This window comes from Trichosporon asahii, assembly GCF_000293215.1.
Source record: "Trichosporon asahii var. asahii CBS 2479 unplaced genomic scaffold scaffold00070, whole genome shotgun sequence".
NCBI lineage: Eukaryota > Fungi > Basidiomycota > Tremellomycetes > Trichosporonales > Trichosporonaceae > Trichosporon > Trichosporon asahii.
The window spans coordinates 175,883-201,991 of NW_014040855.1; the positions used below are offsets into that span (position 1 = coordinate 175,883).

Here is a 26,109-nt window from a genome sequence, read left to right on the forward strand (position 1 = left end):
AAGGATGGATTGCAGCAGCAGGAGCGGCGTGGACGCAGAGGCAGCAGCACGGGGGTGTGCGTGTGTGTGTGCAGGATATGCGGGGCTCGGTCGGTGAATGACGCCGCCGCCGGATTTCCTTGCTCAAAAATGAGTCTATCGAGCGTGCTTCGGATCCGGCCGACTCTAGTCATCAGCCGGGATGATCGCCGAGACATGCTAATCTGGGACACCCACCCTACTTCCGCCGCCATTCACTTGTAATCCGCGACTCACCACAGGCTAAACCGCCGATTACCCCTAGTAACGCATTTCGTCAGTTAAGCTCGGCACGTGACCGACTACCGTCTGTAGGTCACCGGTCTCGCCTGAGTGCACGCGCCTTGTTTTGCTTTCCCGCCGCCGCCTCGTTGCATGCATGGGTGAGACCAACTTCCGATTGCAAACAACAGCACACCCATCCGGCCGCCATGCCTCCGCCGTCCTACCCTCATCGGCATCTTCTCCTCACCAACCTTCTCGACGAACAGCCAGACCCTCCTCAAGATGCTTTCGCTGTAGGAGCAGACGACAACGTGCGCGGCTGCAAGCTGGACGCGCTGCTTCTGGCCGGGTGGTCTATCAGCGGACGAAAAGCAAAGCCGGAACAGCGTGACGGTGCGTCCACCGAGGAAGGCCAGCTACTGACACCGACTCAGCCCTGCAGCATGCGGACAACCTACGATTGAAAAAGGGCGACTTCGAAGTCATAGGCCGTATCGGCGAGGGCCAATTTGGAACCGTGCGTGCGCTGGTAGAGGAAGAGTTAACGATCCAGGTGGACGCAGTGCGGTGCAAGCTGAATGGCCAAATCTATGCTATGAAGACTATGGAGAAGAACATGGTCGTGCGCGCAGGACCTGTGAGCTAATGACCGAGGCGCGAACTGACGACAGCATCTCGCCTTGTCTTATGAACGGCACATTCACCAGCTCGCCTCCTCCAACTCCCCTGTCCCTTCCCTCATCGCCAGCTTTCAAGCGCCGACATCGATCACGCTCGTCACTGACTTTGCGCCATGCGGTTCCCTTGACCATGCGAACGGCTTGAAGAAGCTCGTTCATCAGAGCCGAACGCTGGTCGCGCGCCTTCATGAGATTGTCCTGCGCAGTGACAACGATCTTGGAAGCGACGTGGGTGAGGGGCATCGAGATGAGGGTGGCAAGCAGGCCCCAGAGTGCAGAGGTCCCAAGGAGCTGGAAGAGGAATCCAGTGGCGACGAGGATCTCGATGGGAGCGTCGATGATCGTGAACAAGTGGAAGATGAACTCACTGACGTAGAAGCGCCCTTTCTTGCGCAGGAGCTCGTACGGCGATCCCATCTCCGCTATGCTGCCCTTGTCCATGACGATGACCGTGTCAAAGTCGATGATGGTGTGCAGCCTGTGCGCGATCGTGAGGATGGTCGAGTCGGTGAACTCGGTCCGGATCGTTTCCGAGATCATCGTGTCGGTCTCGGCGTCGATGGACGCAGTCGCCTCGTCCATGAGCAGGATCTTGTTGCGGCGCAGGATCGCGCGAGCCATGCAGAGCAGCTGCTTCTCGCCCGTCGAGAAGTTGTCGCCACCCTCCGTGACGGGGTAGTTGAGGTCGGCGAAGACATTGGCGTTGCGCTCGCCGACAACGGTGGCTTCAGACGACGACGCGGCAGAAGGAGCCGGCGGCTGCGTCGCATCCTCACTCAAGAGGTGCACGCGGCGGAGGGCCTCGTAGATCTCGGCGTCACTGTACTCGTCGAACACGTCGAGCGTGTTGCGCAACGTACCGCTGAGAATCGTGGGATCCTGGGGGATGATCATGATGCGCGAGCGCAGATCCGTCAGGCCGAGGGTGCTGATGTCGACGTCGTCGATGACAATGCTGCCCTTCGTCGCCTCGACGAAGCGGAAGAACGAGAGGGCGAGCGTGCTCTTGCCGCAACCCGTTGAGCCGACAATGCCAACCTTCTCTCCAGGCTTAACGTTGAACGTGAGCCCGTGGAGGACGTCGGGCAGATCGGGCGCGTACTTGATGACGAGGTCCTTGACCTCAATCTCACCCTTGGCGGGCCAGCCCTCGGGCGGGCCAGGCTCGACGTACTCGGCCGCCTCGGGCTGAATCTCCGAGTACTCCTTGATACGCTCGAGGGCGACCATGCTCTGCTCGAGCTGGACGAAGCGGCGCACAACGAAGAGCAGGTTGTGCATGACCGTCGAGACGAAGGCGAGGGCGAAACCGGCAGTGGCAGCGGACACGGGCGCCATGAGCATGGCGGCGGCGGTAAGGCCAACGAGCGCCGAGGAGAGAATGTTGAAGCGGGCCGAGAGCCAGCGGTTGATCGTCCACGTCCAGAAAAAGCAGAGGATGTTCGTGTCGCTGAGGCGCATCATGTGCGAGAGCGCGACGGTGCTGGCGCCGAAAGCACGGAGAACTGCGACACCGCTGACGGTCTCGCCGAACAGCGAGTACAGCGGGGAGCGAGTGACAGAGTCGAGGCGACGCATGTCGCGGGACGCCTGCCCGTAGACGCTTCCGGCGCGGTAGTAGACGATCATCGTGAGCGCGGCACCGAGCATGAAGGGCCATCCGCCGAAGTAGGCGACCGTGGTCAGAGTCACGGCGACGTTGCAGCCGTAGCGCACGGTACGGACAAAGTTGTCGGCCATGCTGCTGTCGAGACCCTCAATGTCCGAACCCCCCGTTGCCAGTGAGTATTCGGAACCCCCCATTGCCAGTGACTAGTTGGAACCCCCCATTGGCATTGACTGGTGGGAACCCCCCATGACCAGTCGATGCCAGGAGCCAGGAAGCTTGACCAGGTGGACAGGGTGGATGGGGTGGACAGGGTGGACGAGGTGGACGGTGTAACAACCGTCGTTGCTCTCAGACACCAACTCCTTTTCGTGTCACGTGATTGCCCCTCGTCTTATACTTTGCTTCCGCACGATCTCGCGCTGAGTACTGATCGCGTGCTCCATCTAGTTTGTACTCCTTGAGCTATGTCATTCTTGTCCGTCGTGGCTATGAGCTCTTACTTTGACTTACCTGATTGAACCCTTCGACTAGAGAGAGTGGGTGGCGTAGTGTCCTCTGGACAGTCTCACTCTTGCTCTGATGGCGGCTACAGCGCAAATCGCTCGGCGGCATGGGAGTTCTGCAAGATCTAGGTGCACTCTACACGTTTTGGAGAATCATCTAGCTTCGGCACAGCACTCTTGGTCCACCCGCGCAGCACGGATTGAGGGCACATGTGACAGGAACCAAGGTACAAGAGGAAAGGCAATCATGTGACACGAAAAAGGAGACAGTATCTGAGAGCAACGACAGTTGTTAGAAAATGGGTAGATGTTACGATCCGGGCTGCCCGAAGTGGGTGGATCGTCCAAGGAGGACTTGAGGCGTGTGGAGTTGGCACAATCTACTGAACCTGCTGGTCAACTTATAGTGTTGCTCAATGGGCGAGTGGCGCTTGGATGGATCGTCCTAACTGTGAAGGTGTAGACAAGCGATAGGGGTGGTAGCGGTGGCCAAGGTAGGAGGGATGATGTCGAGACATGAGGTGGCAAGTGTCGAGATCTCGGCTTGAGGTGAGCTGGGTTGAAACTCCGTGTGGGGTTTTGTCAAGAGGTCTGCAGTAGCAATGGCGGAGGTGTGGTGTACCGCAGATAATTAGATCCATGGAGAGGATGTCTACAACGCAGCTCTTTATATATCTGTCAGGAGGGGCCATCAGTCCTGACTACGGGTGGCAAAGGTGGGGGTGGTGGTGTGTCTGTATACGCTGACGGACATGGCAAGCTGTATGTGGGCACTAGTGTGCACAGCAGCGTGTACAATAGTGATAGCGATAGCGGCAAAACATGTTGTGGAATGTGTGCCTGGTGGAGTTGTGGAATGTGGGTGTAGACGTGAACAGTAGCGCCAGCGTTGATGTGCATGCTGGCGTTCATGTAGGCGTAGGCGTAGACATAGCCGTACGCATGGGTGGATACGGCTGGAGTTGGTCAGGCGCCAGTACGGCGCATGACAGTAGACCGGGTTTCCGTCCCATCAAAATTCAATGGTTTCAACAGAGTTTGCTTATCCTGGCTTAGCTCCACTCCCCAATTCAGCAACACTATTAGGTGACCGACAGGTTGAGTATGTTGTGCCCACTCCGCGCACCTCACATCCTCCTTGGACGATTCACCCACTTCGTGCGAGCCGGATCGTAATAGACTGGCTCCACACTTATTGGGAGGAAAGCCTAGCACCAGTAAACTGGGGTACCACGGAAAGTCGAACTCCACTGTAGCGAACAAAATTGAATCGCTCATTGCTTAACCCATACCACTTGCAAGCTTCTGAACGTTGCCCTAACAACTGTGAACCAAGCAATGTGCTCATGCTGCAACTTTCTTGGGGTTGATCGGAATGATTAGGAAGTTATCATCAATCGAAAATTGTTGGATTCTCGACCTTTACTCCTATGGTGGGATCTGTCCTTCGACCGGCCATGGCACCCTGGTTTATGTGGCCTGACCAACTCCAGCACCTTTGAGTGTAAGATGCCTATTGAGAATCTGAGAAATGGGTGTTACTGTCCGCCTGAAGGACCTTGCACAGCCTGAACTCACCGTGATGCAGGGGTGATTCTCATCCTCAGATAGGCAGTCCTAAGCAGCAGCTGTGCTTTCGAGACCATTCCGCGTACAGAAATACCCCTCCTCAGGAGAGTGGGCTCCCGTGGTCAGGAAGTACTTCAGTGGACTGACAACACAAAAGAAGAACCTTGACGTGCAACGTGCGGGCTTACCTCCCGCCAAAGGCCAGGCTATCGAAGGTAGTGTTGAGCTCTGGGATAGTCCACTTCGATAACCGCCGCAGTGCCGCAGTCATCCGCATAGGCGGGGGAGCGAGCTCGGCTTGAGTGACTGGCAGCGATATTCGGTCTAAACATCGCAGAAGGGGGGCGGTCAGTCCAGTCGGCGCGAGCAACAAGCCTGCCATTGTCGCATTGCCCCTCATTTCCCTTCCTGGCAAACCGTCAGGCTCACGTGAGCAGTGACTCGACGATGTCTGCAGCCTCCAGTGTTACGGCAAATCGGTAGCATATCTACCCCTATAACCGGACAAAAGAGTACATTCGTGTGCGTTGTGTGTGGCGCACGCTTTTACTGGGAGAAATCTATCGCATTACTTTTTCGCGTTCTTGCGCCTCTCCTCTGCCTTGTCCGCCGACTCCTTGAGCGCGGCAAACTCCGTCTTGCCCGTCGCCTTGCAGAGCTTGTAGAAGCGCCCTTTCTTGCGCAGGAGCTCGTACGGCGATCCCATCTCCGCTATGCTGCCCTTGTCCATGACGATGACCGTGTCAAAGTCGATGATGGTGTGCAGCCTGTGCGCGATCGTGAGGATGGTCGAGTCGGTGAACTCGGTCCGGATCGTTTCCGAGATCATCGTGTCGGTCTCGGCGTCGATGGACGCAGTCGCCTCGTCCATGAGCAGGATCTTGTTGCGGCGCAGGATCGCGCGAGCCATGCAGAGCAGCTGCTTCTCGCCCGTCGAGAAGTTGTCGCCACCCTCCGTGACGGGGTAGTTGAGGTCGGCGAAGACATTGGCGTTGCGCTCGCCGACAACGGTGGCTTCAGACGACGACGCGGCAGAAGGAGCCGGCGGCTGCGTCGCATCCTCACTCAAGAGGTGCACGCGGCGGAGGGCCTCGTAGATCTCGGCGTCACTGTACTCGTCGAACACGTCGAGCGTGTTGCGCAACGTACCGCTGAGAATCGTGGGATCCTGGGGGATGATCATGATGCGCGAGCGCAGATCCGTCAGGCCGAGGGTGCTGATGTCGACGTCGTCGATGACAATGCTGCCCTTCGTCGCCTCGACGAAGCGGAAGAACGAGAGGGCGAGCGTGCTCTTGCCGCAACCCGTTGAGCCGACAATGCCAACCTTCTCTCCAGGCTTAACGTTGAACGTGAGCCCGTGGAGGACGTCGGGCAGATCGGGCGCGTACTTGATGACGAGGTCCTTGACCTCAATCTCACCCTTGGCGGGCCAGCCCTCGGGCGGGCCAGGCTCGACGTACTCGGCCGCCTCGGGCTGAATCTCCGAGTACTCCTTGATACGCTCGAGGGCGACCATGCTCTGCTCGAGCTGGACGAAGCGGCGCACAACGAAGAGCAGGTTGTGCATGACCGTCGAGACGAAGGCGAGGGCGAAACCGGCAGTGGCAGCGGACACGGGCGCCATGAGCATGGCGGCGGCGGTAAGGCCAACGAGCGCCGAGGAGAGAATGTTGAAGCGGGCCGAGAGCCAGCGGTTGATCGTCCACGTCCAGAAAAAGCAGAGGATGTTCGTGTCGCTGAGGCGCATCATGTGCGAGAGCGCGACGGTGCTGGCGCCGAAAGCACGGAGAACTGCGACACCGCTGACGGTCTCGCCGAACAGCGAGTACAGCGGGGAGCGAGTGACAGAGTCGAGGCGACGCATGTCGCGGGACGCCTGCCCGTAGACGCTTCCGGCGCGGTAGTAGACGATCATCGTGAGCGCGGCACCGAGCATGAAGGGCCATCCGCCGAAGTAGGCGACCGTGGTCAGAGTCACGGCGACGTTGCAGCCGTAGCGCACGGTACGGACAAAGTTGTCGGCCATGCTGCTGTCGAGACCCTCAATGTCCTTGGCGAAGCGGTTCAAGATACGACCGCGCGAGGTCGTGTCGTGGAAGCGGAGGGGAGCGAACAGAACAGCCTGCAGCATCTTGGCGTGAAGCAGGCGGCTTGCGCGCAGACTGCCGATGTACGTGACAGCGAACTCGACGTTATCAAGGATACAGCCCGAGCCGGCGATGATGGCGTAGCCTACGACGTAGAAGACGGCGGTGTGAGCAGGACCATCGCGGTCGTCAGCGCCCGCCCAGTACTTGACCCAGCCACGCTCGGCAACGGGAACAAGCATGGCGATGATGATACTGGCGATGAAACAGATCCACCACATGGGGCCACCGAGCGAGCGGAAGTAGAGCTGCCACACAGACCAGGCGATGCGGCCGCGGACACGCTTCTCGTCCTCGATGAGCTTACGAGGCGTCTTGACGGGGGCCGCGGGGATTGAGTCGTCGGTGATGTCGGTGATCGAAGAAGTCTCGGAGCCGGGCTCAGAGCCAGAAGGTCCGGCACCGCTAAGGCTAACGACGCTCTTGTGCTTGAGAGCCGGTAGCTCCTCAATCGTCCTTTCCTCGGCCCTCTCGCCGGCGGTCGGCTGAGACTCCGGGTCCTCGGCATCGAGCTCCTTCATCAGGCCACACTCAACAAACTGAGCACGGGTGCCCGCAAACTTGACATCACCGTTCTCGAGAGCAACGATGTAGGCGGCACCGGGGCTGACGAGAGCAGTATGGTGCGAGACGAGCAGAATTGTACGGTCGGCCATGAGGGGACCCTGCAGACAGTTCTCCATGATGAAGTGGGCGGTGTGGGCGTCGACAGCCGAGAGAACATCGTCGAGGTAAAGAACGCCGGCACGAGAGTAGACAGCACGAGCGAGAGAGACACGAGCCTTCTGCCCGCCCGACAAATTCAGACCTTTCTCGCCAATCTCAGTCTCATCGCCGTCCTCGAGAATTTCGAGGTCGGTAGTCAGAGAGCACGCTTCGATGACTTGAGCGTAGCGAACGGGGTCCCACGGGCTGGAAAAGATGATGTTGTCCTTGATTGTGGCGTTCTGGAGCCATGCCTGCTGCGGCACGTAGGCGACGTTGTCCTTGATGATCCACTCCGCCGACGTGAGCTTGTCCTCGGCCTGAGACATAGCGTCAGGCTTGGAGCGAGGAGCCTCGACCTGGCCGGCGACGAGGTCGGCCTCACCAAGAAGACCGGAGAGAAGTAGAGTCTTTCCAGAACCAAGACGACCACAGATGAGGGACAGCTTGCCAGCGGGGAAGCGGAGCGATAGGTCCGCGAGCGAGAAGTCGGGGCGAGGAGTGGGAGCGGCAGACTTGGTGGGGCTCTTCGACTCGTCCTTCGCCCAAGTGTAGGTAGCGTTGCGGAGCACGATGTCGCCGCCAGCAAAGGGATCAACGTCGGGCACCTCGGGCAGGGACATGTACTTCTCAATACGGCGGCAGGAGACGAAGCCCTGGAGCATCTGGATGAGCATCTCCGGGAGGGCGTTCAGGGCGAATCGGAGCTCGTCGAAGACCGCAATCGAGGTAAAGGCGATGGCGGGCGTGAGCTTCTCACCGCGCACAAGGGTGTAGTGCATGAAAGCGACGATGGTGACCATGACCGGAGTCAGAGCCCAGATGCAATTGAAGAGGACCTCGATCTGGTAGTTTCGCGCCTGCCAGGAAAGCTCGCTGCGGCGGATCTGGTTGACGCGGCGCTCGAAAGGTCGCTCCCATGCCATGAACTTGACCATGCGAACGGCTTGAAGAAGCTCGTTCATCAGAGCCGAACGCTGGTCGCGCGCCTTCATGAGATTGTCCTGCGCAGTGACAACGATCTTGGAAGCGACGTGGGTGAGGGGCATCGAGATGAGGGTGGCAAGCAGGCCCCAGAGTGCAGAGGTCCCAAGGAGCTGGAAGAGGAATCCAGTGGCGACGAGGATCTCGATGGGAGCGTCGATGATCGTGAACAAGTGGAAGATGAACTCACTGACACGGTCGACATCGACCGTGAACAGAGTCATAATCTGAGACTTGGAAGAGACAGCCTCCTCGTCTTCCTCCTCGTCTTCCTCGCCGCGCTCCTTCTTGGCCTTCGCCTTGGCGGCCTCCTCCTTCACATCACCAACGATTCCCTTGTCGTCTCCGCCAGCAGCGACATCCTTCTTACGCAGAGTCTTCGCGTACAGCATGGTGTTCAGCTGCAGCTTGAAGCGTCCCTGAAGATAGGTAGAGCTGATAGACCAGATAAGACCACTCAGGATGTAGATGATGGCGTTAGAGATGAACAGGCCGAAGGCAAGAACCCAGCCCCATCCAACGTTGGTGCGTCCAGGGTCGACCTGAAGGTATTCGATAAACCACTGCAGAAGCTTGTGCGGGGCATAGTAACCGACAGCAGTGATGACAGTGAGGATAACCATAGCCGTCAGCAGACGAGCATTGACCTTGGCAAGCTGCAGGAGCAGGTTGTAACCTTCCCACTTGCCAAGGCGAGAGCGGCGGCGGCCATAGACCTTTTTGAAGGCGAGGTAGTTCGGGAACGCGCGCATCGCAGACATCAGAATCGGCAGGTCCCAGACATCCATTGAGTCGCTAACCTTGGCCTTGTCGATAACCGTAGAGGCGTAGGAGAACATGAACCACTCGACGACCGTGACCTGAGCCTCTCCCGAGACATTCGGCACAGTCGGGTCGAGACCCTTGGCATCCGGGGGGATCGACTCCACAACTTTGGCAGGGTATACGTCCTTCATGGGCATGTGCAGAGGAGGACCACGGCGCATGCTGATGATGGCCCAGAGTGGGAACCACTGGAACACGGGAAGTAGGGCCGTGAGAACCCCCACGGACGTCAAGGGCGGCATCTTGAGGGTATCCGTGCGGGAGAAGTTGAGGAAAGCGTGAGGGATGAAGTCCGTGGGAGCGCGAGGGTAGGGCGTGCTCGGGAGGATGGCGAGGAAAGTCAAAATGATGAACTGGGTCGAGAGACCAGCGAACAAGTGCCATGTTGTGGGCCAATGCGTGCTCGTCTTGTTCTGTCCAAGGTATTTGAGGGCGAGGACGACCGTGATAACATGAGCCGGCGTTAAAAGAATGGGGAGCAGGATGGTGCGAGCTCTCTCGTGCTCTTCGAGGCCCTTCGAGGAGATGAGGGAGAAGATCAGCAGGCAGATGTTACAGATGACCGGAGGGACCATTGAGACGAGGAGCCAAATCTTGAGCATACGCTCATGCCTCCAGAAGGAGTCCTCGCGGACGGGGACACCATCTGAGAGGGTCACGGGATCCTCGATCTCGAACGGATCCGCTTGAGGTTGAAGAGACCCATCGTTGGTCGGTAGTTGGACACCTCTCCGGTGAAGGAGAAGGTATAGCGGAGAGTCTTCCGCGGTGGTGAGGTATCCGGAGAAGCTGACGAGTGAGGTGAAAGGTATGAGCGCCGTTAACGCGATAGCAAAGGTTGAAGCCATGAGTAGAGGGTATGATTAGGGGAAAGTATCGTCGAGCAAGAGCACCTGTTTTTAACAGATGGGACGGGGCGACGGAGTCGACTCGATCGATTGATGGAAAGGACGTCGAGGTCGGAGCTTCAGGTCAGAACGACTGGTCCAGTGGAGCCCTTCAGTCCGACTGATCGAGAAGATGTACGTGCCTTGAAGGTGGTGAGGGTGAGGCAAGGTCCGAGGCGAGAGAGTGGGGCACGGTGGTCAGGTGTAAGGAGGTGTGACAAGTAGCGTGGGAGTGAGAGTGATGAAGGGATAGCAAAGTTGACTCGAACAGAAAGAGCAATGGAAAGGATGGATTGCAGCAGCAGGAGCGGCGTGGACGCAGAGGCAGCAGCACGGGGGTGTGCGTGTGTGTGTGCAGGATATGCGGGGCTCGGTCGGTGAATGACGCCGCCGCCGGATTTCCTTGCTCAAAAATGAGTCTATCGAGCGTGCTTCGGATCCGGCCGACTCTAGTCATCAGCCGGGATGATCGCCGAGACATGCTAATCTGGGACACCCACCCTACTTCCGCCGCCATTCACTTGTAATCCGCGACTCACCACAGGCTAAACCGCCGATTACCCCTAGTAACGCATTTCGTCAGTTAAGCTCGGCACGTGACCGACTACCGTCTGTAGGTCACCGGTCTCGCCTGAGTGCACGCGCCTTGTTTTGCTTTCCCGCCGCCGCCTCGTTGCATGCATGGGTGAGACCAACTTCCGATTGCAAACAACAGCACACCCATCCGGCCGCCATGCCTCCGCCGTCCTACCCTCATCGGCATCTTCTCCTCACCAACCTTCTCGACGAACAGCCAGACCCTCCTCAAGATGCTTTCGCTGTAGGAGCAGACGACAACGTGCGCGGCTGCAAGCTGGACGCGCTGCTTCTGGCCGGGTGGTCTATCAGCGGACGAAAAGCAAAGCCGGAACAGCGTGACGGTGCGTCCACCGAGGAAGGCCAGCTACTGACACCGACTCAGCCCTGCAGCATGCGGACAACCTACGATTGAAAAAGGGCGACTTCGAAGTCATAGGCCGTATCGGCGAGGGCCAATTTGGAACCGTGCGTGCGCTGGTAGAGGAAGAGTTAACGATCCAGGTGGACGCAGTGCGGTGCAAGCTGAATGGCCAAATCTATGCTATGAAGACTATGGAGAAGAACATGGTCGTGCGCGCAGGACCTGTGAGCTAATGACCGAGGCGCGAACTGACGACAGCATCTCGCCTTGTCTTATGAACGGCACATTCACCAGCTCGCCTCCTCCAACTCCCCTGTCCCTTCCCTCATCGCCAGCTTTCAAGCGCCGACATCGATCACGCTCGTCACTGACTTTGCGCCATGCGGTTCCCTTTGGGACCGCATGTGCGAGATGCCCCCGGAGCCCGGTCTCGACACGGGGAAGATGCCGGAGAACGAAGTGCGTTGGTGGGCCCGCCAAATGGTCAGCGCGATCGCATGGCTGCACGGCATGGGTTACGCACACCGTGACATCAAGCCCCACAACTTTCTGCTCTTGACCGACGGACGGCTGTGGCTCACCGACTTCGGCTCGGCGGCCCCCGCTAGGAACGGCATCGTCGCCCGCAAGTACTGCGTCTTACCTGCGGGAACACCTGACTACGTTGCGCCCGAAGTGCTCAAGCTCGCCGAGGACGCCATGGTAGAGGCGGCCCAAAGTGCAGATGAGTCAATGGACCGTACGATTCGCCCGAGCGACCTGGAGGAACTGCCCGGCTACAGCACAGACGTTGACTGGTGGTCGCTCGGAGCGACGCTGTACGAGATGGCGGTCGGCCGGGCACCCTTCTGGTCGCCGTCCATCGGAGGCACGTACGAGCGTATCATCCGCTGCGATGTGCGGATGCCCGACCACCTGTCGCCTCACATCAAAAGCCTGCTCTCAGGGTAAGCTACAGGATCAAACATAAACTGACGGCAGACTCTTGAGTTCGAGCGATGTACGCCTCGGGCACTCCGACGTGTCTGAGATCCGCAAGCACCCATTCTTCTTCGGCGTGGACTGGACTAAGAAGCCAACTCCCGCACCTCAGATTGCCCCGCAGCCGATCGACCTCGGGACGCTCGCCGAGTCCTTCATGCACGATTTTGACGACGACTTCTCCGACGTCACGTTCGACCACTTCTTCAACTCTTCACCTGGCATCACGTCCTTCTCGATGTCGATGTCCGTTGCGGCACCTCCGGCAGTGTGGGAGCGCTGGGTGGGGTGGTCATGGGACCCGCCTGCGGACTTCTTCGGGGAGGGCCCGCCCGTGCTCATGTCCCCCACGACGCAGTTACCGATCCGGCAGCACTCTGCGCCGCCGGCCAGTCTCTTCACGCCGCTCAAGGGTGGCCTGCACGCCACGCCCGGCACTGCGCCGCGAACTGCGCCGCGTTCGTGCCCACGCACGCGTCCCGTATCGGAGAGGCAGGCGTATGCGCAGCTCGTGCAGTGCGTACAGGCAAGTGCTAGGAAGAAGATTGCCTCGTCGACCATCAAAGTCATCCCCAGTTCGGTTGAGACGGCGTCATCGCAAGCCTCAGTGCCGTGGGGGAAGGAGCAGCCGCCGACGCCGACGCCTATGTCACGCGACACGACCACGGGCCGGCGCAGCCGTACACCCAGTCTCATGAGCCACTCGAGCCTGACGAGCCGGTCTCGGCACTCGCGCACCGCGTCCCGCTCCAGCCGGACTGACGAGACCTTCCTGTCCAGGCTGACCGAGACGACAGAGAATGACCAGGAGAACGTTCCCTCGCGTCCCGTCAGCCGACTCAGCGGAATCAGCGGCATCAGTGGCGTCAGCGGGATCAGCGCAGCCAGCACAGAATCTACCAAGTCGGCGGGATCCGCGAAGGGGTTGGCGCCGCCAAAGAGGGGCCCGACGAGGGAGCCCCTCAGCCCTCTCGCTGCGAAGGCGAAGCAGCCCCCGCCGCCGTATATCGCCCCGACTGATCCGGGAGGCAGCGATCGCTTATCGTCGCTTGAGACGTGGCACCGCTCACTCGAAGAGAGCTTAACAAACCTCGAGCAACGCCTCGGGTACATGCAGTCGCGGTACCCAAGCAAGTGAACAGTTGTATTATAGAAGACCCCGTTGTACATTCCATTCAACATACTCAGCAAAGGCTCACAACATGCATCAATACACTTTGTCTAATGATTTGGCGACAAGCTTTTCTCTCTAAAATGAAGAATGAAGAGATGGGACGAGAAGAGGAAACAGGCAGGAAGCTCAGCAGACGATCACTAGTCGTCGCCGAAACGGTCGGGCATGACGAGGGGCGCGACAAGGCTCCAGGAGTAGAGCGCGTAGCAGATCCACGAGGATACGATGCGCATCCACATGGTCGCCTCAGAGCGGCCGATGTAGACGTCCTGGTCCTTGTTCTCGAATACAGATGCAAACTGCTCCTTCGGGTCCGAGGGGTGTGCGACGGGCTCGGTACTGACGACCTGCCAGTCGGTGAGCAGGCCGGCCGTGTACATGGCGGCAATGGCGAAGATGACGTGGAACCACGAGTAGTTGTACTTGGTGCCTGCGCGCTCGTCGTCGCGGTCCTCGCCGACAATGCCGTCGATCTCGTCCTCGTCGTCCTCGGGCTCATCCAGCACCGACGCAGGCAAAGAGCCCGCATTCACGGCCGCCAGGATGGCCTGGTACCGCATCTCGTCGCGCCGGCCCTTGGGCTGGTTCGTGACCAGGCGCACTTCGGCGTCGTCGTCCTCCGGCAGCGCGATCGCGCCCGCGCGGTGGCCCTTGCCGACCAGAGCCTTGGACTGCGTCGCGGCGCGCGTCGTGCTGTACGCAATCGCGAGGAAGGTGAAGAGGGCACCCAGGATCACCGTCGTTGTCTTGGTCCCGCTCGTCGCCTTCTGGATCGGGTTGCAGTGCCCGTCGTCCGTGTGGTTCACGACCGCGGACGAGGTCAGGTACGTGCAGTAAGCCGCGACCATGGACGCCTGCGTCAGCCCGCTCTTGGGGTTCGCTTCCTGCACTGGTCCGCTGATGGCGAGGATGGTCACGACGACGGTCATGACGAGGTTGGCAGTGACGAAGAACGTGTTGAGGCCGCAGCCGCCGCCAGAGAAGAAGACGAAGAGCACAATGGTGACCACGAGCGTCGCGGCGTAGAGACCGAAAGTGGAGCCGACGAGGATAAACTGCCACAGGTTGCTGTCTGTGCGTTCCCAGTTGTCGAGACAGGTCTCTGACCACGTGTGCGCGAAGTCGACGAGGAGCACGAGACCGATGAGAATGAACACGAACGCGCCCAGCGGTACGATCCACGCGCCGTAGAACATGAAGAACTCGTTCGGAATCAAGAAGGCAATGAAGCAGAGGGCGAGGTAGGCGATAATCTTGAGTCCCCACCAGCCGTTCTGGATCGCGGCGCGCTTGGCCTTAGTGCTCCGCACGCCGATGAGGAGAATCGAGAGAATGATGTGGAACAGAGTCAGAGCAAACAGGAACCGGTGCGCCGCCAGCAGGCCGTAGCACTTGCCCCCGCTGCAATCCATCTTTATCCAGTCCCATGACAGCCGCTCAAGCTGTTTGATCATGATGTCGGTCCGCATCAAGTACGCCATCATCGCCGCGAGCGCGAATATGAGCTGTGAAACGTCAGCTGGAGACACGTGAATCCTAGCTTACGCCATAGCCGACACGGGTCGCGATCGAGCTGTTGCAGTTGCAGCTCTTGCAGAACGCCGACGCGGCCGTTCCACCTGATTTCGTCAGTTACCTTTGCCACTAAGGATAGAGATGGGGAAACTCACCCATGCAGACCGCGAAGCAGCTCAAAATCGAGCTGCCGATAGCTCCTGCACCCCCGATGATGGGGATCGAGAGAAGCGCTCCCATGGTGATGTATCGCTGTTGGAGCCGGTGAGGAGAGGTAGGAGGCGGATGAGGCCGAGGTCGGCGGAGCATGCTTGGGCTTAGGGTGAGGGAGTGATAAGGTTGGGTGAAAAATGACGTGGGATGACCGAGCTCAGCGCGAAATGTCTGCTGGCCGTGGCTTGGTCTTGCGAGCTACTTTCGAGCAAGCGTCGAGGTCGAGAAAACAACATTGACGAACACCACCCCGCCCGTCCCCACGACACAGTCGCGACAACTACCACTTCAATCTCCCCGACTGCGAAGCGTAGAGAGGGGCGCCGCCGCCCTTGCTCTTGCAGAACGAACAAGCCATACCAGCCATGGCCACCCAGTCTCCTCATCTGACCGACATCCCCCAGGCTATCCGCATTGCCGCCAGCACAGATGCAGTCGACCCCGCACTCAAGCAGCAGGCCCTAGACTACCTCACCAAGGTCAAGGAGCTCTGCGAGGAGACCTGGCAGGTGAGTGGCGAACCTTGTGATACTGGCACCGGAGGCGACTCTCGACCTGGACGCGCACGCACTTTTGGAAGTGGTGACCCGCAGTGTCACTTGGAGATCGGCACGCCTCGTCTGGCACACCTTATTGGCGTTGGATTCGAAGCTGACATGGCAGGACTGTCTTTCTCTCTACCTCCAAGGAGCAGGTGCGCCTGCCGCCGGACAGCAGGGACGAGATGGCAAGGAGAAGCTGGACGCAAACCTGCGCATGTTCTGCCAGCAGGTCGTCGACACTACCTTGACGAGGAGGTAGGTTTGATATCGTCATACGGTCTTATCTAACGCCAGGCCTGATGTCATGTCCTCGGACCAGCAGCAGGCCATGTACAAGGCCATTGTTGAGTTCGTGCAGACGGAATACGTGAACGGAACGTCAGAATCCGGACAGTCGTGTGAGTGTCTTTCGTCATTGATCTCGTTCTCTGCAGTTGCTGATGACATTATACAGTCCTTCGCAACAAGCTCAGCTTCACGATCGCCCACCTCTTCCTCAACGTCTACCCGAACGTCATCCCCACCTTCCTCCACCCTTTCCTCGCCCTGCTCGCGCCGTCAGATAGCGGCAACCCGCAGGTTTCCCTCCTTGTTACCCACTTGCTCCGCGAGATTGCTCAGGAGATCCACGACAATGTCATCCGATCGGCCCGCGCCTTCAGCAAGGAGCGCCAGCACCGCGACGGCGTCATCCGTGACGTTATCAGGTCGAGTGGCGACGAGCGTCTTGCTGTGGAGGGCATGCTGAAGCTCGCTGGCAAGGGTCTCGAGCTGAGCAAGTCTGACCCCAAGTGGCTTGAGGCCACGCAGATGGCGCTGAAGACCTTGGCGTCTTGGGCTCGTAAGTTTTGGCTCAATACGCCTCTCAAAGAAAGCACCGCTGACACGCAGCCTGGGTGGACATCTCCGTCTCCCTCACTCCGGATACCCTGCAGTTCTACCAGAGTCTCATTCAGGCTGGAGAAACGTCCCTGCGCACGGGTGCCGCGGCCATCGTCCGTGCACTGGTCGCTAAGGGTATTCGGGATCCTTCCGAGAAGCTGCAGATGCTCAAGGTCTTTGACCTCGTCAACTTCCTGACGCCAGTGGAGGCGGCCACGCGACAGTCAGCCAAGGATGGTCCAGAAATGGTCACCTTCCGTGCGACGCTCGCGGGCATCGTCCAGGCCTACGGCACGGAGCTCATCAAGATCGCCGAGATGCCTGAGGCACCGGAAGCGGTCCGGGAAGAGGCTGACAACCAACTGAACAACTCGATCCAGCTCGTTCTTTGCTTCCTCAGTGATAGAAACCCTGAGGTGCCGACGGCGATTTCAGCTTTCGTGTCCGACCTCCTGCGCACCTACAAGCGGTACATTAAGCCGGCGCAACCTCAGCAGCAGCAGACGAACGGACGTCCCGGCTCGTCGCAGCCCGCTCCGGCACCGGTCCCGCTGCCCCCAGGAAAGCGTCAGTTTTTGCTGTCTGTCCTGGAAGTTGTGGTGAAGCAGCTCGAGTGGCCGGAAGATGTCGACTGGGAGATTGTCCAGGACGAACAGGATGCGGACGAGGCGGTCCTGGCCTTCTACGCCATGCGCCAGAGCTTCCGATCTGTTGTCGATAACATCGCCGCTATCGATAAGACTCTCCACACAGAGGTTGTCGCGAGCATCGTTGTCAACACTCTTGAGCGCCTCAGGTCACAGGGCCCCTCGGCTGTCCCCTGGCAGCAGATTGAGCTGGCGGCGTACCTGGTTTACACATTCGGTGAGATCTCGAAGAGCAACTCGCGCGCGGCGTTCTTCGAGCTCCCTCCGGAGCTTGTTTCCAAGCAGGCTGTCAAGATGACGCGTACGACGGGCAAGATCGGTGAGGACTCTGGACGGTCGACACCAAACGGGTCCGAGAACCCAGAGGTTGCGCTTGACACGAGCTCCAAGATCGACTACGAGCAGTACCCTCTGACGCCACTCGGCCAGCTCCTCAGTCTGTGCGTTTCCTCCAACCTCGCCTCGTTCCCGCACCCATCCGTGCCTCTCCAGTACTTCGAGATCGCCGTGCGCTACGTTGACTTCTGGAAGGTCAAGCAGGGCGCGATTCAGCCCATCTTCGAGGCTCTCCTCGACTCTCGCGGTATTCACCACGAGGATGAGGCTGTTCGCCGTCGTGCCTTCTACCTCCTCGGACGCTTCATCAAGGAGTGCCGCTTCGAGATGGCTCCTGGCATGATCCCCATCATCCTTGAGAGCCTGAAGGACATGCTGCAGATCCGTCCCAAGTTCTCGACCGCCGACGCCAGCGAGGACCCGCTCATGAAGGCTGCCACCGGCAAGAGCTACTTCGCGGACCAGCTACACCTCTTCGAGGCTGCGGGTGTGCTTGTGTACCTCACCAAGAACGACCCGTCCTCCCAGATGAACCTTCTCGCGGCGATCGCCGGACCTCTCATGGCCGGCATCGGCGCTGGAGTGGAGCAGTACCGCAGCAACCCTAGCGACCAGATGGCGATCCTCCACGTTCACCACCACCTCCTCGCCCTCGGCCACTTCGCCAAGGGCTTCCCCTCCGTCTCCGACGACCAGGTCGAGGCTCAGCCATACCAGCAGCCGTTCAAGCAGATGACGGATGCTCTTCTGCAGGCTCTCGATGCCATGAAGACGCAGCGTGTAGTGCGTGACGCTGCCCGCTTTGCCTTCTCCCAGTTCGTGTCCGCCATCGGCTCTACCATCGCCGAGCTCGTCCCACGCTTCGTCACCAGCGTCGTCACGGAGTTCGAGCCGAGCGAGCTGGCCGACTTCCTCTCCTTCCTCTCGCTGCTCATGCACCGTCTGAAGAAGAACACCTTCGAGACAATGGACATGCTGCTGCTCCCGCTGCTCAGCCGCATCTTTGCCGTGCTCCAGAACCCGGTCACGGGCACGGACGAGGCCGTTATCCACCAGCGCCTGCAGGAGGCGTACCTGAACTTCTTCACTGCGCTGATGAACTCGAACCTCGAGGGTGTCTTCATCACGGACCGCAATAAGCCGGAGTTCGAGAACCTGCTCTCTGCGCTGATGGACCTCGCGACCAACTCGGACGACTCGCTTTCTCAGCGCCTTGCCTTCAGCTTCTTCGCCAAGAGCATTGTCGCGTGGGGCACGTCCATGAAGGCCGTGCAGGAGCCGAGCGTCTTCGCCGACTCTGCCATGTCGGCGCTGTCGCAGAAGGTTGCCGCCGGTCTCGCGCAGCCGACGAACCAGCACACGATCAGCAAGGAGCAGCGCGCCGAGCGCGCCCTGCCAGGCTACGAGACGTTCGTGTACCAGCGCCTCGTCCCCATTGTGTTCTCGGTCCCCGCCGACCCGAGCTTCAACATTCGCGGCGCCCAGCCCGTGCTCTACGAGATGGCCATGGTGCTCCGCAACACGGTCCAGGCGCGCGGACAGGAGGGCATCGACTTCCTCCTGAACGACATGCTGCCCAAGATCGGATGCCCGCCCAACGTCGCCCAGACCCTCGTCGAGCACCTCCGCACCCAGCAGAGCAAGGACTTCCGCAAGACGTTCACCGACTTTATCCGCGCCATGCGCTCGTAAGCTGCGCGTTGATAGCCACCCCACTCGCATCCCTTTCTTCCTCCTTGTTTCGGTGTATCCTTACAGCAAAGAGCAAGCAACAGAAAACGAAAACCATCCCCACAGCAAAAAACAGAAGACGTGTATGACCTTAGCGCTTCGCGCCCTTCGCATCACATGCGCTGCGCTCTCGCCCCGCAGCGAGCGAAAAAGAGACAGCCGCATTTACCACTGTCAATAATCATTCATCATTTGGTATCTCTTCTCTTCCCTCTCCATAGCATCTGCCGCCACGAGACGGCCCCATGATCATCTATTTAGCATGGCCATTGTCCATATGCACATAGTTGCTACCTATGCATGTGCCAATACACAAATCCCCGCCACTTGCTTGTGACTGTTCGCGCAGGTTTGCACGCGCTCCGTTGTTTCATGTCTAAATTTCATACAGCAGCTAGCTCTAACTACGGAAAAGAGAGCCACTTATACACTTCGGTTTGTGTTGTTGGTGTGCGGCACAAAAAGAGAGGGAAATGGCCAATGACTGGCTCAGTGAGGAGAGGAGAACTATTAAAGCTTCAGAAAGAGGAAACGCGACTTACCGACCGAACTCTGCAGGGTGGCTTACTCCTGGAGTCGGCGGAAGGTCTCCTGGATCTCTTGGTTGAGCTGGTCGAACTTGCCCGTAATGTCGCCCTCAGTCTGCGTGTTGGGGCTCTCGAACTTCTGCTGCGAGAGCTTGTACATGACGTCCTGGGCGCTGTCGCGGATCTTGGAGAAGGTGACCTCTCCGCCCTCGACGGCCTTCTGCGCGAGGTCGTTGAACGTGATGAAGTTCTTGAGCATGCCGACCGTCTTGTAGAAGGGGCAGTAGCGGTCGTACTCGGAGATACCGTTCTGCTGCAGGAAGTCGTCCTTGAGCATACGGGCGACCTCGAGCGTGATCTTGTCACCCTCACCGAGCGCCGACTTTCCGACAAGCTGGACAATCTCCGCAAGGTCCTTGTCCTTCTGAAGAATCTCCTTGGCGCGCGTACGGATGTCGACGAAGCCGGGGTTGTGCTTCTCGTAGTGCGGGTCGAGAACATTGAGGTAGTTCGAGTACGAGACGTTCCAGTCGACGGACGGGAAGTGCTTGCGCTGGGCGAGGGTCTTGGAGAGACCCCAGAAGACCTGCACAATACCGAGGGTGGCTGTCGTGACAGGGTCGGAGAAGTCTCCACCGGGAGGCGAGACGGCACCGACGATCGAAACGGTACCCTCACGCTCGGGAGAACCAAGACACTGCGCCTTACCAGCACGCTCGTAGAATCCGGCGAGCTTGGCACCGAGGTACGCAGGGTAACCGGAGTCGGCGGGCATCTCAGCGAGACGACCGGAAATCTCACGAAGAGCCTCGGCCCAACGAGACGACGAGTCGGCCATCATGGCGACGTTTTGTCCCTGGTCACGGAAGTACTCGGAGAGGGTGATACCGGTGTAGATGGACGCCTCACGCGCGGCGACGGGCATGTTCGACGTGTTGGCGACAAGAGCGGTACGCTTCATGATCGGCTCCTCGCGGCCATCACGCTCAAGAGTGAGCTCGGGGAAGTCCGCCAGGACCTCAGCCATTTCGTTGCCACGCTCTGCGAGTGATTAGCTTTGGCAAAGCGTCACGGCAGCTAGACTTACCGCCACATCCGACGTAGATAATGATGTCGGAGTTGGAGAACTTGGAGAGAGCCTGGGAAATGACAGTCTTTCCGCATCCGAAAGCTCCGGGAATACAGGTTGTACCACCCTGAACGGAGGGGAAGAGAGCGTCGAGAACACGCTGTCCGGTGAAGAGAGGGTACGAAGCCTTCTCCTTCTGGGCGACGGGACGAGGAGCACGAACGGGCCAGAGCTGCATGAGGGTGTGCTGGGTCTTCTTGCCCTGGAACTCGGTCTCGAGAACGACATCCTCGACGGTGTACGAACCCGCCTCGGCGATGTGAGTGATCGTACCCATGGCACGGGGAGGAAGCATGATCTTGTGGTTGTCGACGAGCGAGTTCTCGTAAACGGATCCGAAAATGTCACCACCAGAGATGTGGTCGCCGACCTTGTAGTTGGCGGGCTTGAAGTCCCACCTAATCGTGCGGGAGAGCGCCTGGGTGTTGATACCACGAGGAATGTAGATCGACTGCGACTTCTCCTGAATCGCCTTGAGAGGACGCTGGATACCGCTGCGTCGTCAGCACTTCGCCATCCCAGGACATGCTCACTCGTAGATGTTGGTCATGAGACCAGGGCCCAGCTCAACGGAGAGAGGCTTGCCGGTACGAAGAATGGGGTCACCAACAGTTACGCCCGAAGTCTCCTCGTAGACCTGGATGGTGGCGCGGTCGGCTTCGATACGAATGATCTCACCGACAAGCTCGTCGTGTCCGACACGGACAAGCTCGTACATCGCACATCCACGCATGTTCTCTCCGATGACGACAGGACCGGAAACACTGTAGACAGCGCCGAACATCGACTCGCGGTCCTCATCACGGATCTTGGGGAGGTCGCGCTGAGCGCGCTCCATTGCACCGGCCTATAGAGTCAGCTTTTGATACTCAAGGCGTCCGCAGATGCAAAGCATGGGAACTGAACGGCAAACATGAAAACCCCACAGAGCGCATTGACGATCGCTGGTGATCGAGGTGACCAACTTCGGTATGAACGTGGAGAGGGCGATGAGAGCACCATAGCCAACGAGCATCGACAGCTCCACACAAACGCGGCTAGCCATTTCACACACTCAGCCCAGTACTCACCATGATTTCTGTCAGTAAATGCTCAGTACGTTGTACTGTGCTCGAAGGAGTAGTAAGCGATGGGACTGCCCGATGACCTGGCTGAGGTTGGCCAGACACTGCCCCTCCCTGTCCTGTCGTCACCACGCGCCGTCAGCTAGCCCACCCTGAAATCCACGTAATTGTCCTTATCACTTTCAACACGCCGGTGCCGAGATTGCCAGTCCGAGGAATCTAGTTGAACGCCCTCGGCGATCGACCGACGGCGATCAGATGGATAACTACTTAATGCATGCAGAGCGCACCAAACAAACCCCCATCGCGGCCGGCTCTATGTTGCCGACACCCAATATTACATGCTACAATCTATAATCTCATCCCATGAGGTCGACCAGGTCAGCGAACGCATCGTTCTTCTTCGGCTGCTGCTGCTGCTGCTGCTGAGCCTGCGGCGTCAACTGAGCGGGCTGCTGTTGAGCTGGGAAGCCCGAAGGAGAGGAGAATCCGTTAGATGACGTCGGGACCGAGTAGCCGGGGAAGTTGCCGCCGGCAGGGGAAGCCGATGCCGAGGGCTGAGAGCCGCCGAACAGGGGAGGGGTGGGCTGCGACTGCTGGAAGAACGGCGACTGCGACTGGACGGGAGGGGTCGAGGTCTGCAGAGATCCCAGACCGCCAAGGCCACCGTACTGGGGCTGGGGCTGAACCGGCTGGGAGGGCTGGTTAAAGAAGGCCATCGGGTCCTTGCGGGGCTGAGAGGGTCCCGACGAGGTCGATGGTCCAGGTGCCGGGGACCCAGAGGGCGAGGGCGTGGCGAAGAGGTCGAGGGGAAGACCGCCGGCGGTGAACCCAGGATTCGTGGTGGAGGGGGCCGCCTGCGATCCACTCGGAAGAGCAAGACCGCCTGACGGCTGCTCGTCGTCGTCGGCGAAGGCATCGAAAGAGATGAGGTCGTTGCCACCACTCCTCTGCGAGCCGGCGGCGGCGCCAGGCTGGGGAACAGTAATGTTCCGGGCCGCAGACCAGTCGCCGCGCTTAGCCGCCTCGAAGCGCTCGATCGCAGCATTGATGAGGTCGTTGCACACCAGCAGCTTGTCCATAAGGCCCTCGTGCTCTCCGGTGTCCGTCTCGATCCATCGCTGGATTTTTGGCCGAGCACCCTTGCACGCCGCCGCCACCTGGTCGTAAACATCGCCCTCGACCCCGATCCGCTCATCCTCCTTGGCGTTGTCGAGCATGTCGTTCAGAAGAACGGCCTTGCTCTGAACCTTCTCAAGCTCCTTAAGCGTCTCCTTCTCATAGTCGACCGTCTTGTCCGGCTCAGCGCCGGCGAGATACTTCATCAGCTCCTGAGCAGCCGCGAGATCGCGAGGCGTTCCTCGGCGGATGAGCTCCTGGAGCTTAGCGCTCTTGGCCGCTCGGTCCTCCTCCTCGAGCTCCTCGGGCGACTTGAGGTTCTCGTTGGGATTCGAGTTGGCCATAGCGCGGGCAGCGTCGAAGGCCTTGAAGCGGTATCCCTTGTAGCTGAGAAGACGGTGCATGTCGCGGATGTGGACGAGGTCGTCCTTGTATTTTGACGTAACACAGATCGTGTTCTTCCACTCGTGGATCATCTCAAGGATGCGGCCCATCACGCGGCCTACCACCATCGGAGGTCGCTCCGGGAACCGACGGACGAGCTCGTTCAGGAACTCCTTGGTGCTGATCTGGAGGTGAATGGCGTAACCGCAGTGCTTGACGAGGTAGTCGAGAACAGCCAAGGCGAGAAGCGATTGGTTCGGGTTGCGCGAGTTGATGTACACAAGCAGAGCCTGCGTCGCCTCACGGGCACTGCATGGTTAGATAGGCACAAGAGAGGTGTATCTTACCTGTTGGCCCTCTTCTTGTTGATCACCTCGGCGAGCTCGACGTTGACGACATCGTTGCTGGACAGGAGAGTAGGGTCACACGCCTGGTCTGGGCGCTACGTCAGCATGGCGCACGATGCGATCGGGCTGAGCACTCACCGACAAGAGCCTGCACCTGTGACCGGTTGGTCCAAGGCCTGTTAGGGCCGGACGTGAGCATGGCGTTTGACGCGTTTCAGCGAGGGGTAGAGATGAGATGAGAGTGACGGTCGAGTTGCGTCGAAAGTCAACGACAGCGTCAGCAGCGAGGCAGGGTACAGTGGCCCAGGTACGTTGCCGGTGAGGCGAGTCTCGGTGGAGACCCTGGACCCCGCTAACTGCTGCGTCGGTGTACACTGGACGGAAGCAAATCGACGATGGCCGTGGTGGTGGTGAGCCACGCGACGCTGGCGCGAGGTGCCACACAGGAGGGTGCTCCGTTTCTCCGTCCATGCTTCACCGTACGCTGGGCGGCTCTCACTGCGAGTCGTCGAGCCAACCACCATCGCGGTAATCCACAGTGACCTACACCTTCTCCCGACTCTCAACGACGACGACAGAGGCAAGCCACGATGGTGTCCGCTCGCTTCGGTGGGTACTCCGCTTCGACTGGGTGTGTCCGACAATGCTAACCGTGCAGCTCCTGTCCTCCGGACGAAGGCCATGGCCAGGCAACCCCGCCTGACCCGGGTGAGTGCCGATTCCGAACATTGTCGCGCGAACTCCGACAACAATCAACATTCCGGACCGAGACCGAGACGGAAAGGAAGCAGGGGACAGAATGCTAACGTCAGTCTATCGCCGACCTCACTATCCTTAACCAGCCCACCACCTCGAAGCAGGTCCCCATCACCAAGGCTGGTCCGTCGAACGGCGGCCGCTCCGCTGTCTCGGGCCACACGGTCACCGTCTTCGGCTGCACGGGATTCCTCGGCCGCTACATCGTCTCCAAGCTCGCCAAGGAGGGTACGCAGGTCATTGTTCCCTACCGTGACGAGGACAAGAAGCGTCACCTCAAGGTTACGGGCGACCTCGGTGTTGTTGTTCCCCTCGAGTGGGACGCGCGCAACCCGGACCAGATCCACGAGTGTGTTCGTCACTCGGACACCGTCTACAACCTGACCGGCCTCGACTGGGAGTCGCGCAACTTCTCGTACGAGGACGTCAACGTCAAGACTGCCGGCCTCATCGCCGAGGTGTGCGCGCAGTCCAACGTCGACCAGCTCATCCACGTCTCGCACCTGAACGCCAACCCGAACTCGTCGTCGCGCTTCTACCGCACCAAGTACGACGGTGAGCGCGCTGTCCGCAACGCCTTCCCGGACGCTACCATTGTCCGCCCCGGCCCGATGTTCGGTGCTGAGGACTGGTTCCTGAACGCTGCTGCCCAGTACCCGGCTCTCTTCAAGCTGAACGGCGGCAACACCAAGTTCATGCCCGTCCACGTCCTCGACGTCGCCAAGGCGCTCAAGGTCATGCTCGACGCTCCCGTCACCTCGGTCGCGTCCACCTTCCACCTCGCCGGACCGGCCATCAAGACCGGCAACGAGATTCTCGACCTCGTCTCGCTCCTGACGATGAAGCCGATGAACAAGGCCGTCGAGGTCCCGAAGTCTGTCGCGCTTGCGTTCGCCAAGCTCGTGAACAAGGCCATCTGGTGGCCCACCGTGTCGCCCGACGAGATCGAGAGGAAATACATCAACGACGCCGGTATCGAGGCCCTCGAGCCCCTCGACACCAGCGCGTACCCCGACGGATGGGCCCCGTCGCAGCAGTCCTCCATCATCCCCGGTGTTGACGGCGAGCCCGTCAAGACGTTCGCCGACCTCGCCATCTCCCCCGACCACATTGAGGAGTGGGCCATCCGCTACGTCCGCAGGTACCGTTCCTCGGCCACCTACGACATGCCCGTCGAGCTTGGCCACTTCAAGAACCCCAAGCCGTACCACACCGTGCCTTAGAGAAAATATGCATAGGATAGTTAGCAGGGATCACTGCGGCGCGAAGTGAAGCGGCGCAGCCTGGTAGTCTCATCTGCTGCTGCCGGCTTGGTGGCCGCTGAGAAGCTATTACAGGCAACGGTCAAGGTGAGGAGTGAACTGAACTGCAGCGGTCTGAAGTTTATGAGCGGGCACACAAATTCCTCGGCAGGCAGTATGACGATCCTCGGCCGACCAGCCTGTCTGACCCCAGGGATGGGCAGGCTGTTTGTGTGCTTGCGGGTCCGAGCGGCGCGACCACATTGCGGGTGTCACTACTGATGTCAGTTTGTCGTCTTCCTCGTTCACAATTGAAGCTTGCCGAAAAGGACTCTGCTCATGATTCGTTTTGTTTGAAATTATTATTCATAATGCAGTAGTAACGTCTATCATGCGTGAGACCCCCTGTACAAGGTGCCCCGCAGT

The 26,109-nt window shown here is 59.5% G+C and overlaps 9 protein-coding genes across 9 annotated transcripts; 4 read left to right on the forward strand and 5 right to left on the reverse strand.

Annotated features, from left to right (window-relative positions):
• Positions 1-449: 449 nt before the first annotated feature.
• Positions 450-821, forward strand: A1Q1_03870 (uncharacterized protein; the record flags this gene model as incomplete). Its single annotated transcript, XM_014322295.1, has 3 exons — positions 450-636; positions 678-760; positions 807-821. The coding sequence occupies 3 exons, from the start codon at positions 450-452 to the stop codon at positions 819-821; spliced, it is 285 nt and encodes a 94-aa protein (XP_014177770.1).
• A 24-nt stretch (positions 822-845) lies between these two features.
• Positions 846-2,726, reverse strand: A1Q1_03871 (uncharacterized protein; the record flags this gene model as incomplete). Its single annotated transcript, XM_014322296.1, has 1 exon — positions 846-2,726. The coding sequence occupies one exon, from the start codon at positions 2,724-2,726 to the stop codon at positions 846-848; it is 1,881 nt and encodes a 626-aa protein (XP_014177771.1).
• Positions 2,727-5,172: 2,446 nt separating this feature from the next.
• On the reverse strand, positions 5,173-10,116 carry A1Q1_03872 (uncharacterized protein; the record flags this gene model as incomplete). Its single annotated transcript, XM_014322297.1, has 1 exon — positions 5,173-10,116. The coding sequence occupies one exon, from the start codon at positions 10,114-10,116 to the stop codon at positions 5,173-5,175; it is 4,944 nt and encodes a 1,647-aa protein (XP_014177772.1).
• Positions 10,117-10,888: 772 nt separating this feature from the next.
• On the forward strand, positions 10,889-13,214 carry A1Q1_03873 (cAMP-dependent protein kinase; the record flags this gene model as incomplete). The annotated part of the gene is made up of 4 exons (XM_014322298.1): positions 10,889-11,075; positions 11,117-11,319; positions 11,390-12,042; positions 12,086-13,214. 4 exons carry the CDS (start codon positions 10,889-10,891, stop codon positions 13,212-13,214), a joined length of 2,172 nt encoding a protein of 723 aa, XP_014177773.1.
• Positions 13,215-13,390: 176 nt separating this feature from the next.
• Positions 13,391-15,074, reverse strand: A1Q1_03874 (vacuolar transmembrane protein, Tms1p; the record flags this gene model as incomplete). The annotated part of the gene is made up of 3 exons (XM_014322299.1): positions 13,391-14,755; positions 14,796-14,869; positions 14,921-15,074. 3 exons carry the CDS (start codon positions 15,072-15,074, stop codon positions 13,391-13,393), a joined length of 1,593 nt encoding a protein of 530 aa, XP_014177774.1.
• A 269-nt stretch (positions 15,075-15,343) lies between these two features.
• A1Q1_03875 (tRNA binding protein) lies at positions 15,344-19,077 on the forward strand (the record flags this gene model as incomplete). Its single annotated transcript, XM_014322300.1, has 4 exons — positions 15,344-15,672; positions 15,815-15,918; positions 15,975-16,361; positions 16,412-19,077. The coding sequence occupies 4 exons, from the start codon at positions 15,344-15,346 to the stop codon at positions 19,075-19,077; spliced, it is 3,486 nt and encodes a 1,161-aa protein (XP_014177775.1).
• A 603-nt stretch (positions 19,078-19,680) lies between these two features.
• Positions 19,681-21,610, reverse strand: A1Q1_03876 (vacuolar membrane ATPase subunit a; the record flags this gene model as incomplete). Its single annotated transcript, XM_014322301.1, has 3 exons — positions 19,681-20,684; positions 20,731-21,170; positions 21,306-21,610. 3 exons carry the CDS (start codon positions 21,608-21,610, stop codon positions 19,681-19,683), a joined length of 1,749 nt encoding a protein of 582 aa, XP_014177776.1.
• Positions 21,611-22,195: 585 nt separating this feature from the next.
• A1Q1_03877 (golgi family to vacuole transport-related protein) lies at positions 22,196-23,885 on the reverse strand (the record flags this gene model as incomplete). The annotated part of the gene is made up of 3 exons (XM_014322302.1): positions 22,196-23,648; positions 23,687-23,774; positions 23,825-23,885. 3 exons carry the CDS (start codon positions 23,883-23,885, stop codon positions 22,196-22,198), a joined length of 1,602 nt encoding a protein of 533 aa, XP_014177777.1.
• Positions 23,886-24,276: 391 nt separating this feature from the next.
• On the forward strand, positions 24,277-25,665 carry A1Q1_03878 (NADH dehydrogenase (ubiquinone); the record flags this gene model as incomplete). Its single annotated transcript, XM_014322303.1, has 3 exons — positions 24,277-24,295; positions 24,345-24,394; positions 24,499-25,665. 3 exons carry the CDS (start codon positions 24,277-24,279, stop codon positions 25,663-25,665), a joined length of 1,236 nt encoding a protein of 411 aa, XP_014177778.1.
• Between the last annotated feature and the right edge of the window lie 444 nt (positions 25,666-26,109).